The 14,036-nt window shown below is 32.6% G+C and overlaps 1 protein-coding gene across 6 annotated transcripts; it reads left to right on the top strand.

The window, feature by feature from the left end:
• On the top strand, window positions 1–7,198 carry LOC123201141 (AUGMIN subunit 8-like). Of its 6 annotated transcripts, none has more exons than XR_006498730.1 (8): window positions 1–280; window positions 2,739–4,221; window positions 4,544–4,663; window positions 4,927–5,043; window positions 5,126–5,215; window positions 5,562–5,669; window positions 6,695–6,897; window positions 7,003–7,198. XR_006498730.1 is itself a non-coding variant. In XM_044616601.1 (7 exons), the coding sequence occupies exons 2-7, from the start codon at window positions 2,860–2,862 to the stop codon at window positions 6,755–6,757; spliced, it is 1,860 nt and encodes a 619-aa protein (XP_044472536.1). In that variant the 5' UTR covers window positions 1–280; window positions 2,739–2,859; the 3' UTR covers window positions 6,758–7,198. The 6 variants fall into 6 exon arrangements, 4 of the variants coding, with proteins under 4 accessions (XP_044472536.1, XP_044472537.1, XP_044472538.1 ...); XR_006498729.1 differs by having other exon boundaries at window positions 6,986–7,198; XM_044616601.1 differs by having other exon boundaries at window positions 6,695–7,198.
• Window positions 7,199–14,036: the final 6,838 nt, after the last annotated feature.

Below are 14,036 nucleotides of genomic sequence, written 5' to 3'. Positions count from 1 at the left end.
CCTAAAGAAAACAGACAGACGCAGCCTTATTAAAAGTTGGTGGCGCGAAGCAACGGCTTTCTTTGACTCTCTCCTAGCTGAATAACCGTTTCTTAAAGTTCCGATCAATCACCTCTCAAATTACATCAGATCAAATCCAACGATTCCAACTAGATTCGCTCTCCCGCCGGGACCACCTTCTCCGATAACTTCTGCCGATCTCTCCGTTCGCCATCGTCCGGAATTCCTGCTGTCTTTGCTCACTCTGTTCGAAGTTCCGCCACCTCTCAACCGAATCAAGGTCAGAATTTTCAACTTCAAAAATAAAATTTTAATTCCCAAAATAAATTCTAGTCCTTGAAAAATTTTCGTGAAAAGAATCTTCAATTTCAAGATTTTTTTTTTGTTCTTTTGAAAAAATAAATAACTTCGAAAATACGAAATAAAATTTAAAAAATATATGTTTTTGCTATTTTCGGCATCTAATGTGATAAAAAATAGGAAAACGAAGAATCAGATTCAATGAATTTTCTGGGCAATTTCTGACAGAGATTTTCAGGAGGTGTCTTCAACCTCAGAGACAAAACCTGCAGAAAACATGAATAATTCTATTTGTTTTTATAATTAATTATAAATTAAACCCGTTTAATCTCCGTTTAAGTCCTTATTTAGATCATAATCTCATGTTTGTATACTAGAAAGAAGAGGAAAAAAAATCGCAGACCGTCAAAACATAAAAAATAAAAAATTCAATAATTTTTAATTATTTTTGTGTGCTTTTTCACTTATAATAATGTAATTTTTTTCAGTTTATTTATTTAAGTTTATGACAATTTCCTTCTTCATGTTTGAGATAAATCAAATACACCCAAGTATTTCAGATAGTAACAAATACACCCAAAATTTTTGTCTAATTCTATGTATTTCACTTTTTTATTTCTTTAATTTCAAATTTAAACATGTAAAAATTTAAAGAAATTTAAAAGAAATCTAAAACATTGTTTAAGAGACGCTCAATTATTCTTCATCTTGGTACTTTTTAGTTTCTACTCTCCCATTTATTTTATTTTTATTTTAACATAAAATATAATTAAAATAAGTTCTGTAATTAGCATTGTTTTTATATTCAAACAGGGTGTTGATCAAATTAAAGGGTTGATCTATAGATCGATTAGATTAGTGACATCAAAATGATAATTTGTCACATTGTGTCACATAATATTAGTATGAATGTTAAGACTTTTGTGATTTGATGATTAAATCATGGTTTAATACTATTTATCGCTAGTTTTGAATTTGAAGTTTGAATCGAAACTAAAATTATTTAATTTTAGTTCAATAAAATTAAATCAAACTTAAACTAAATTAATTTTTATTTAAATCAGAATCAAATAACATCATTTTTTTTATTAGAATTACACCCAGAGCTTAGGATCCATCCATTAATATTACAGGAAAATAATTATTTTTTGGACGTACAAATTACTAGGTAAACCCCTGAACGTGTTTTTTTTTTTTTTATAATAATTTTATAACCTAATTATTTTTTATGGGGATGGACAATGATCTTCTTACATTACATGTGGCCCTCCATGCCTCTTCCCATATCCCCAAGAACATCAGCACCTGCAATTTCAGTCTTCTAATAATGAATTTTAAATGATTAAATAAATAATTTGCAAATAAAAAAAAAGTTGCATTAGTTGGGATTTCTCATTGCTTTTGATTATACTAATCACAATCATTAATCTCATTAAAACTCATATTAATGAGATTTAATGAGCAATAGAATAAGGCATGATTGATGTTTGAGGTAAATTGTTTCAAGTCTTATTATGTTGAAAATATTTCCCATTATGGATTAGGTCATTTTCTTATTATTAATCCAAATCAGGTTTTGTTTTTTGTTTCGTTTCAATATAAATACGTATGTTTATAAAACTATATATATATAGTTTTGCAGATTCGATTGTACGAACTTGTGTGAACTTGAATTCACATCAGTTTGAACCCATACATGCCCAACTCAAGCATCACTCCCATTATATTAAGCTCCAGCTTAAATCCGTATATCCTTCAAAACTCCTCCGAGCATGAGCTCAGGCTGTAGCTCAATTCCGCTATGATCCACCCTTATTGTTGACAGCAAGGACGACCGCAACACTCTCGTGACAGGGACAGAAGAGCTACATATATAAATATAGAGAGAGAGAGAGAGAGAGAGAGAGAGAGAGAGAGAGAGAACAAGTCTTAATTTTACCATCCTACGAATACAACTGATGTCTTATCCAACACTACAACCTTCAACCTTCCCATTATCAAGAGCAGTTGTTGAATTTTTATTTTCTAGTCTCCCCTTTTTCCTAGGGGACCCCCTACCGCATTTCTGGTTGTTGTGGGGCTGTGAAGTTTTAATCCGAAATCCATAACCAAAACTCAACCGTTAATGCATGTTCCGCAAATTTCTGTGATCCCATTGTTTGCCCCAAATGTGGTTGCTTTTGTTCATGTTTTATCTCCGTTCTCTGAAAAACTGTGTCTTTTTTCAACTCCAGTTTCATGATTTAAGCGTTTTATGTGAAGTTAAACGATACCCTTCTGAAATTCAACTTCTTTCAGATCTGGCTTCTTGCAAAGATGTAATCTTTTTTCTTTTTTGCTTTATGGGGTTTTGTTTTGGGGCTGTTTATTATTCTTTGCTTTTACTGATGCCCTTCTGAATCTTCTTTTTTTTTTTTTTTTTATAAATTTCTTAGCAGAGAATAGGATCTTCTTTGGGGGATTTATCTGGCAAAAACGAATCTCTGGGAGGTTTTTGTTGAAGGATTTTGTTTTCTTCATCAATGTGGTTTGGTTTGGAGAGTGCTCTGTGATTGATTGATGGATGTTTGTGGATCGTTGCACAAACAGTCACCAACTGAGAAGCCAAGACCGCCGTTGGTTTCGGCTGAGAAGAACAATGCTCTCAATACAGTGTCGACTCGCCGGCCCAGAATTCGAGAGGTTGATTCAAGGTATAAATCGCCTTCTCAATCAATGGCTTCTAGTACTAGGCGTTGCCCGTCTCCTAGTCCTGCAAGAACTTTACCTTTACGTACTCAGTTGGGCTCAAAGAGAGCTTTATCGGCTGAGCGAAAACGCCCCTCAACACCGCCCTCACCGCCTAGCCCTACAACACCTGTTAAGGAGTCATCTGTAGATGGTACACAATTGTCATCTAGAAAGTTAAGTGGTGGTGGTAGATTGCCTGAAAGTTTATGGCCCTCTACAATGAGGAGTCTTAGTGTATCATTCCAGTCAGATGCGATTTCTATTCCCGTAAGTAAGAAGGAAAAACCAGTTACAAATGTAGCCTTGGATCGTACTTTGAAACCATCTTCAAATGTGGCTCATAAGCAGGGTGAAATGCACGGTCCTCTGTCCAGGAAGCCCACGCCCGAGAGAAAGAGGAGTCCTCTTAAAGGGAAAAATGCGCCTGATCAATCTGAGAATTCTAAACCAGTTGATGGTTTACAAACTAGATTGATAGATCAACATCGGTGGCCTAGTAGAATTGGTGGGAAGGTAGCTACCAATCCATCGGCTAAAAGTGTGGATCTTCTGGATAAGATCGTTAGAAACCCAGGTACATCAGGTCAAGGAATTGGGGTAGCTTCGATGAGGAGACGATCTCTGGATGGTTTGACTAAACCTTTACAAAAGTCTTCCAGTGATGCTGCGTCTAGATTGTTGCCATTTGTTGAACTTAGTAAAGTAGGTTCTGTGGCAAAGTCAGTCGATGACAGTTCACTGCAAGTATCTGGATCTTACAAGCTTACTTCTATAGGTTTATCTGAGATATCAACTTCAGCAGCTGCTGCAGTGAGATCCCATACATTACCTTTGTCCGGATCACGGCCTGCCTCACCAAGTAGGACCTCAGTGTTACAATCCTCTAGAGGCGTCAGTCCATCTCGGGTAAGACCATCAACTCCTCCTCCAAGAGGTATTAGTCCATCTCCGGCAAGACCATCAACTCCTCCTTCAAGAGGTATCAGTCCATCTCGGATACGGTCATCCACTACTGCTAGTCAATCCAGCAGTTCAACTTCTGTGCTCAGTTTTATTGCTGATGTTAAAAAAGGGAAAAAGAGCATAGATGATGCTCATTATCTGCGGCTGCTTTACAATAGATATCTGCAGTGGCGATTTGCAAATGCTCAAGGAGAGGCTGTGCTTTATAATCAAAAAATAATGGCAGAGGTACAATTCTTAATTCTGTGAAACTATTCTGCCTCAGATATTTGTTCCTTTAACTACATTATTTAAGTATCTAATGCTATAAAAGGGAATTCTCGATGGAGAGATTTGTTTGGTGTTAACTTTTGCTATATGTAATTGATTTACTTCTGTGTTGGTTTTGCCATTTATGGGTTGCTGTCTGCATGCTGAAGATAACCTTGGGTAACCAAAAGTTGTGATAATCATCAGTTTTATATCTGATCAGTGCTTAGCATTGATTCTTAAATAGTATTCCTTAATTAGCACCAAAATTTTTACCATGCAAACTGATTTGATGGTGCAGGAAACTTTGTACAACGTTTGGGACACTACTTTAAATCTGTTGAATTCAGTAATGACTAAAAGAATTAATCTCCAGCAGCAGAATCTGGAACTAAAGTTAAATGCAGTTTTGAACAATCAAGTGAGTGTTCTCCCTGATTTTGATTTGATTTTTTTTATCAGTCACACCTAAAATTTTCATTGATCTATTTTTTTTGCTTTGATCTGAAAAACAATTATGTTTTGAATTCTCTTCATAATAGTTACAGTGATATGCTTTCTTGGATTACACAACTTTTGAGTAATAACAGGCTTGCATAGATTTGGAAATAATGAGTATTGTCACTGTGTCCGTTCTCAACCGATGATACTTTCTAAGTGTTTGCATTTACAATGATGATTCAGATGGCATACCTTGATGAGTGGGCTTCAATTGAAAGGGATCATATTAGTTCTTTATCTGGTGTTGTAGAAGATTTGGAGGCGAGCACTTGCCGAGTTCCAATAACTGGAGGGGCAAGGGTATTTCTGGTTTCTATAAGTCGTTGAACTAATATCCAAAAAGAGAAATCCTAGCATCATTAACAGATTTGTTCTTTTACAGGCCGACGTTGAATCTTTAAAGGGTGCTGTTTGGTCAGCTGTTGATGTGATGGAGTCAATGGGATCCTCCATATGTTCTCTACTATCCAGGGTGAGATATTATTAATTTTATTCAATCATATTGTGAGGATGCTGTAGTGCATATTGTGATGTCCTTACATTTTGTTTGAGGCAATTGTTTAAGTGATAATTACACCACATTTTCCTGCTAAAAGAATGATTTTCAGTTTTTCTTTTCTTTGTCTTTCTACCTTGACGAGAGCACCTGTCTTTCTATGGCTCAATATTTCCATCAGAAAATTCACATTTGTGTTTGATCCCTTATGGGGCCTAAAACTCCTGATAGTAGCATTGGTTTGTTGTACCGATACCATTGTGTGGTTCTAGAATATAATGATTAATTCTTAATTTTTTTTCTTGTACTTATGCATTTGCAGTTGGAGAGGATGAGCAGTTTGGTTTCTGAACTTGCTGTTGTAACAGCACAAGGAAAAGCAATGCTAGATGAGTGTGAAGCTCTCTTAGCTTCAACAGCAGCTATGCAGGTGAGATTAATGCTACAAGATAGCAAAAAGTTTATGTCTGCATGTAAATATTTTAGTATAATTTAATGCCATAAACATCTTTAATTGATGAGCGGACATAAGTAGGAAGCCATGCACTCAAGCTAATTAATGCCTACCAAAATTATTAAAGTCACAATTAAAGTCATGCTATCTTGAGTTGATTTTTTAAAGTTGCATGAGTGTGCTACCATGTCCCTTTCAACGAGGTAATATAAATAGAAATAAAAAATGTTGTTGCCGTCGGAGTTTGCAAGAAATCTTAGAATGGCAACAAGATACTTTATTGCTCTTTATCACCTGTGCCCATCAATTTGACAACATAAAAAGTTTATAGATGGATTGAATTCCCACTTTAACCAACCGGTTGAATGTTTTTTTGGTTGCATGACACTCTATACTTTTCTTTCCACATATGAAAAAACTTTATTTCATATGGGCTTGAATGGTTGTTTCACATTTAGTAATGTGACAACTTGACATGCTTGATCATGTTCATCGCCCATTGTCAGCTAGCTGGTCAGGTCTGTCCAGGCTGAGATTATTCCAAAAGACCCTTTTAAGTGCAAACACCCAAGCCCCAATCAGTTTTTCAATTATTTCGAGCAATACTCAGCCTGGTGGTCAGGTCTGTCTGTTTCTGTAACAACCTCGTGGGGCTACTCATAACTGCATATAGTTACACGGCTGAAACTTTACCCACATCAACTGGTTGATATTCAAATGGTTGGGTGGGTTCAATCAATGCAGGCTGTCAACTGCTTCTTTATTCCCTGCTCATGTGCCCATCAGTCCTTTGTAATGTAGCAATTCAATTCTTCTCACATGGCATTTAAGCAAAATCCACATCAAATTCTTTTTTTGTTTCTTTCTGTTTCTTAATCTTTCGGCAAATTAAACCAAAACCTGTTTTCTCAAGCTCAATATTTTTCTTCTTCTTCTTCTTCATCATGCACACTTCTTCGATAGATTGTATTTTGATTGCATTCACCATTGTTGTCGAACAGCTAGAGGAGTACAGCCTTAGGACTCAGCTTATACAAAAGAAACAAACTTTGGAGAAAGGATGACGAAGATGATGATGATGAGCACAACCATTAATGGCCATCTGAAACAAAACCTCGAAGATCCTGACCAGCTGCTATGATGCTAACAAATTTACTTCAAGAGAGGGAAAGAGAAGATGTTGTTTGCTTGAGTCTCAGTAAATGTAAATTTATTTATTTTTTTCTTTTTTCAATCTTGTTGGAATTTTTAATTAATTTTTTTCTTTTCTACGTTGCTCCGATCTTTCTTAGGTGTAATTTTGTACCAGGCATATGAACAGAAAATGCCAAGAAATCAAAAGGGGTTAAAAATTTCAATGTAGAAAGAAGCAAAAGTTTCAGTGAGAGGAAGAAGAAGCTTATGAGTAAATTCTGTTGTATCTCTTCATTTTACACTTGAAATCTTTGTATAGAAATTTATAATTTGACATCATATAGAGACGGTAATCTATATTGTTTTAGTTATTTGCTATTGTTGTGTCTTCCTAATGTTACTCATTGTATATCTATTGAATTGTCTCTCCAAAATGTTCTATAGCTAGATTCGAGTTGAGCTGGCATGGGTTTGTATCTATGTTCTGCCTGAATAAGCCAAATTCGAAACTAAAGATTCAATTTAATAATTCAATTTGCGTTTGAGGTTTCATTAGTGTCACTACACCAGAGTTCTTCTCTTGAGAAGTTGTCTTTTTTTTCAATGTCATTGTTCACCAACCAATTGAGCTAATTGTTTTGGATTCAAATTGAACTTGAGCTAACTTTTGTTCAGACTCAGTTTGACTTGGCTTGCATCCATTCTTGAATGTTTTTCTCTATTTGGTAATGAGGAATTCTTATTTGAATTTGATCATTCCTTTTGCATTTAGTTAAGAGTTACTTTTTCGACCTACTTAGACCTAAATTGATCACACTAAATGAGAAAACTCTAGATTTAGTGATCACTCTAGTGTATCAATAACTCAATTTGGTTCAATTTTCGTTCATAGCTTGATTCAAGTCATATGAACAACCTCCAAAATTTTTGTTTATCATTGGATAAAATAACATTGTTTTATCAACAAGTTGCAAACTATGAATTTAAGATATGAATTCTCGTCAGGTTTTGAACTTCAAACTTAGGGACTACTGAACTTTAGCTATCTTAACTTTTAATTTAACGAACTTGAACCATCTCATTCTTCATATGAGCCGAACTTGAGTTCGTGCATGTTCAGACACAGCTCATTTCGTGGCCACCACTAGTTGCACTTGCTGAACATCATCCCAACAAACTTAAATTTAATTTTTTCATGGATCGGACTCAATTAATCTTATTTTTCAGTCGCTTACCACCTGAGAAATCAGATATCGTCTTGCATGCTAAATTGATATATGAAAATTCGCATGAAAACTCCAATAAATGTGGGCAAATGGGAGCCGGGCCCTGTCTCCATATGGAAGGCCCAAATTGTTCCCTTGTTTGGGCCACATGGGCGGCCTGTCAGGCCTGTCGTAGGACCGGGCCTTTGGACTGTTTATTATTTTAATAACATATTTAAAAAATTGAAAAAAAGTTGAAATTTTTTAAAAGATTTATTATTTATAATTTTTATTATGGACTCGGTCCCAGGGCCCGTTATCATGGGCCCAGTCTGAGCTCAGCTCAGGCCTTGGGCGGAGCCCAAGAGCCCGGGCTTTTTGTCCAACTCTAATTTCAAAAATTTTGATGTAAATAAAATTAAACAAAAATTGCAAAGAGAAATATTTATAATCCCAATTTATTATCAAATAATATTTTGTTAAAACAATAATACTTCATGCTCTAACTATTATTAGCACAAACATGAATATAAACATTTATATATTATTATAAGATTAAAAAATTTTGAATTAAAAATACAACGAAACTTAATCACCATGATAACACGTTTGAGTAATGTTATGTATATATATAATAAGTATAAAGTTGAGTAACAATGATGTTTTGTTATTTTATAATTAAATATTATTTTATATTTTTAATTTAAATTTGAACCTAAACAAAATTTCAAGCTCGGGGTACAAGTTTGCCTAACTGGCTTAAAATTTTTTATTTAGGCCCAATTCATAAAAAATTTTCGGGCTTTCGGTTTCTTTCAAGTCTGCTTTATAACTTTAAAAACCTTTGAAAACACCCTTACAATTTTCTAGCAAGTTTGAAAATCAACAAATACACACCTAGCACAGTGAATTTTTGGGCATTGGGTCTCGAATTTGAACAACCTTTGTTTAAATATGAACCTAATAACTTAATCGACACTTTTTTCTTGTCCAAGCCCGTCTAAGCCCTAAATTTTTTTAGCTAAAATTGATTTTTTTAGGTTGAACAATAGGGCCTTGAGCATTTTCAACCCAACTAACAGTCCTACATGTACTTTTATTATAACACATTAACATTTGTATTTTTATTTATATTGTTGTATATGTAATATTACTCTTATTAAAAAGACATACAATTCTTTTTTTGTGGATCTTTAGAAGGAAAAATATAGGTTTTTGTTTTCAAAACATAAACCAATTATATAAAAATAATGAATAAGATTGCATATACGAATGTTTTTATTAATTTATCTATACAAACAATTATCATAATATTATATGATTAAATAATTTTAAAATAAAAAATAAACAATCATATCATCTAATCATAGTCACATTAGATTATATAGATAAATTAAGAAAATTGTTAATATAATTACCTATATTTGGTCAATTGGAATATAATTTATGAGCATTGTTAGAAGTTATAATTTTATAACTTATATTTGATAGGATTTTATTTTCCAATTATATAACAATAATTATTTATATTTGGTTCATTCGATCATAATTTATGGGCATTAATTGTAGTATAAGTTATAACTAATGTTCTCCTATCTCATGCTAGGCATTAACTTTGTCGAGAGATTGGTTAAGACTTTCTAATTGGCAATCTGATGAATAATAAATTAAATAAATATTATAATAATATTTAACTAAACAGAATTATGATCTAATAATTGATCTTATCGCGTTTTAATCATGGGCTGATAATAACTATTTAAACTTTAAGCATCGACCCAAAGTAGAGATATAATTTATAATTTTATAAATATGATTAAAATGAGGTTGATATATTTGTCATGGACCCAAAATCATAATCTATATATAGAAGAAGTTGGAGGACTTTTATAGTCTTGAAAATTTGACTTCAAATAAAACTTGTAATCAATTTCCTGTTACACTAGATGCCAAAATAACAATGAACTCTTATCTCCATAGAAGTTCCCAGTCTCAACTTCTCTGTTTGAGCTCTAGTTTGTTTTTACTTTGTTAATTTTTTCTACGAGGATCTTGGCATCTTCTAGTGATGGGTTCACGTTGTTCAAAATTTAAGTGTTTCCCGCATGCAAATTCTGCAGAAAAGGCTACACCAGGAAGCGCAGAAGCTCAGAATGAACCAGGTAATCTGAAATCTGATTATTTTTTCAGGAATAGAGTTTTAACACATGCAAATTTATATACAGAACTGACATAGATTGTCAGGTTCCAGGGTCCAAAAATCTCCGGCCTTATTTAAGAATGGTTAACAAGAAAAAAACACACTGCCAGAGTTCCATCTGGCAGAAAACCTGAGCAGAAAACATGGCAACCATCTGAAGGGCTTCTCTTTATAAATGTACTCTTTTATTATCAAGGGTCCCGAATGCTTCGGCTTTAAGGTTTCTGAAGTCTGGTGATCGATCACTCTTCTTAGGTCAAGGGGTTGGTCTAGGTCTTTTCTGATTTGATTTTCGATTGAATTGGTACATAAGAATCCTTCGTATACACATATTTATGTATATACTCAAAACGGAATTGTGGTCTAGTGTAGCATTGCATGCCTCGGTACTTTTACGAATTGTAACTCATCTTTGGTCAAGTGGTCAATCTAGGTCTTTTTTTTGTTTGTCTGTTAGTCGAATTGGGATATAAGAAATTGTTTATATCAAGACGGACCCAAAGAAGATCAAAGAGAGTCACTTGACCCTACTTAAGTTTAAAAAATATGAGTTACCATTTTGGATATAAAAAATAAATATTTAGTATCTTTTTAGGTTTAAAAAATTACTAGTTTAATATATTAAAATTTCAAAATACCTTATAAAATTTCACTATAACCTTCTTAAATTTCATCATTTCTTAATTGATTCCTTATATTTTTACTTTTATTTAATTTCAACCCCTTCATATTGTATCTTTAAGTTTGCCACTAGTTTTTATATACATATATATTTACAAAAGTAATATTGTATGTACCTATTTTGTATATATAAATATGTATATATTATATGTGTTATTATGTAATTTACTGTTATTTTATCTTAAATTCGAAATCATCTAATTATATGTTGATATATATAAGTGTGTATATATTTTTGTATTTAAAATAAGTATACATAATTTTATTGTATTTACAATATATACTCAAATGGAATTTTGTATGGTGTAGTGTTGCATAACTTGGTAGGCTTGTGAATTGTAGTGACTCCTGATTGAGTTCCAACAATTAAAAAAAAAAAATTTAAAGTCATACTAACATCAACATATCGAGTCTAACAAGATTGATCATTAGATCATAGTCGAACTGACCAATGTGGGTTTCAAAACAATAATCCGCAATTGGGATTGACTTGTATCTACAATTATAGTTTGAGAGAAGTTTGAAAAAAACAAAAAAAAAAAGGAAACTAGAAATTATCTAAACATTTTCTTGAATTTCTCTGGTTTTATGTTGTTGGTTGCAGAGAATCCAGTTCAGAATCTGAATCCTGTTCGGAATGTAGAGCTTCAGAGTGGTTCCGGGCTCAAAAGTTCTTCAGCTTTTGTTGAGAGGAATGTAGCGGAGGCTAGATTAGAAAAACCTGCCAGAGATCTACCAGAGCCTCAATCCAGCAGAAAATCTGAGCCAAGTACACAGAAACATCTGAAAAATCCACCTAAACTAAAGTCTGATCATGATTATGAAAGATTGTTAAGAAGGGAAGCTGACTATAAATATATCCACTGGGAAGGTATGTTCCAAGTTATCTTGCAATTATTATTTGAATAAAGCAATGCTATGAGCATACAGGGTATCTAATTGGATATTTAAATAATATATTATCACATGATTATGATGTTATTTAATCTTTGATTCAAAATCATTCAATCACATGATAACATATTATTTAAATATACAATTGAATACTTAAAAATTAGGTATACATAATTTTATTAATTTGAAATCGATTATTCTTTTAAAAAAAATATGCTAAAAAAATTCTTGGGTTAAGGGCGAGGATGTTGGGGCTTGAATTATAAATTGGGAAAGCCAAGTCAATTGAGTTTGGCTGTCGAATTGAACTCAAGCTTAAGGATGGTTGGTTTGGTGAGTTCGTGAGCTTATAGTTCGGTTTAAGTAATATATTAATAAGTCTGAAATAATTTTAGGCCAACATTTATATTCTTAAAACCTTATTTTTACACTTTAAATATAACGAAATAATTAATAAATATACATGTTATAAAGTTAAAATAATAATTTTAAAAATTAGGGAGTTAAAATGTAATTTTTTGAATCATACTAAAACTAAACTCAACTTAGCCACACATCCCGAGTCTAAGTAGAAATCTCACCAACTTGATAAACTTAAACTTTCTTTTAAGTAATAGACTTAAACTTGAGTTTATTTTATATTTTACTTGACTCGGCTTAAGTACACCCTCATTATAAACCAAGAAGCACTTATAATAGAATATTTGATCTTTGTGTAATTTACGAAATTAACAAAGGCTTTTGTTGTAAAGAAACTTGTATTCAGGGTTAACAATTTTTAACACGACATACATAACTAATGATATTCAAGTTGAGTTTTTCTTATGAATTCTAATTCAGAGTGTCTTTGGATCGATATGTTCGTGAATTGCTATGTGTTTGGGTTGACCTTTTATAATCCAAACATGATCTGAAAGAATTTATTAAAAAAGACAAATTAATCTAAATATGCATATATATAGGTCTTAATTATGCTTTATGTAATGTAATATTTAATTAGTGTGCATCTTAATTCCTCTTAATTTACCTATACGTGTGTGTGGGCACGTGCGCACGCACAAGTTTATTGAGTTAGGAATCCCTTTTTTAGGACAAAATAATTAGATAGGAAAGTTGCAACAAAATAATTTTCTTTTGATAAAATGTATAATTTCTTATTAAAATAGATTGAAATAGGTTGTGTTTTAACATGATAAGATCCGTTTTTTAGATATGTCAATTTGAGTTGTGTATTGTCAACTCATTCATAAAATGGATCATGTTTGGATTGGGTGTTTTCAACATAGTTATAATTCGGATTGGATTCAAATTGAATGTCTTCTAACACTACATCATAAAAAAACATAATACAAACATGATCCTTTAGCATAAACTACCAGCTTTATTTACATTTAGGACTTGTTTCTCTATCCAATTCCAATTGAACACATTAAGTAATTGATTCTGAAGTCATAGAGGTTTGTACTGGACAACTCACTTCACAAAGAGTTTCAAAAATTTCTTTCTTACTATATAACAGATGATATGTCATTATATAATTTAATGTTATTTTATTTTTAATTTAATTATACAATGATAATTCATCTATATATCTAATTGTATACTAAAAAATATGTATACATAGTTTTGTTATTTATTTCTAGCATTTGTTCTAAGAATACCTGGTGCACTCTGCAGGTTTTGCTAAATCCAGGGCAGAGTCTGGAGAGAGTTGTTGTATATGTCATCTAGATCTTGCAGCTTCAGCACTGTATTCAGAAGCATTCAAGGATGGATTCTCTAATATTCTTCCAGAGGTAGCTGTTCTTCCCTGTGGCCATGTTTTCCATGCCAAATGCTTGGAGTTTCATACATCAGTTGAGCAGTCCAGGGATCCTCCTTGCACCATATGTCAAACTTAAGATTTCATTTTTATCCTGAATTATGCACCATGCAATTTCTACAGGATCCTTTCATTTCATTTATTTATTTATTTTTCCTCAAATTAGCTGATAATTGGATTTGCAAGGCTTGAATTTAGTGATTTTAATTCAAATCTCAGTAACTCTGCTAAAAATCTACTCTGATGACACGATTCACCTCACTAGCAACACTTCAATGACACTATACCAATTCAAATTGGGCATTCTGAGTTTGATTCGAACTTAGTCCGAGTCGAATCCACCCCTAGGTTTCCTTTTTTAAGTAATCAAAATAATATTACTATAATTGAATGTATTAGAACAAATA

This window comes from Mangifera indica, chromosome 17 (genome assembly GCF_011075055.1).
Source record: "Mangifera indica cultivar Alphonso chromosome 17, CATAS_Mindica_2.1, whole genome shotgun sequence".
Lineage (NCBI taxonomy): Eukaryota > Viridiplantae > Streptophyta > Magnoliopsida > Sapindales > Anacardiaceae > Mangifera > Mangifera indica.
The sequence above is the reverse complement of the archived record's forward strand: the minus strand, read 5'-3'. Positions and strand labels throughout refer to the sequence as shown.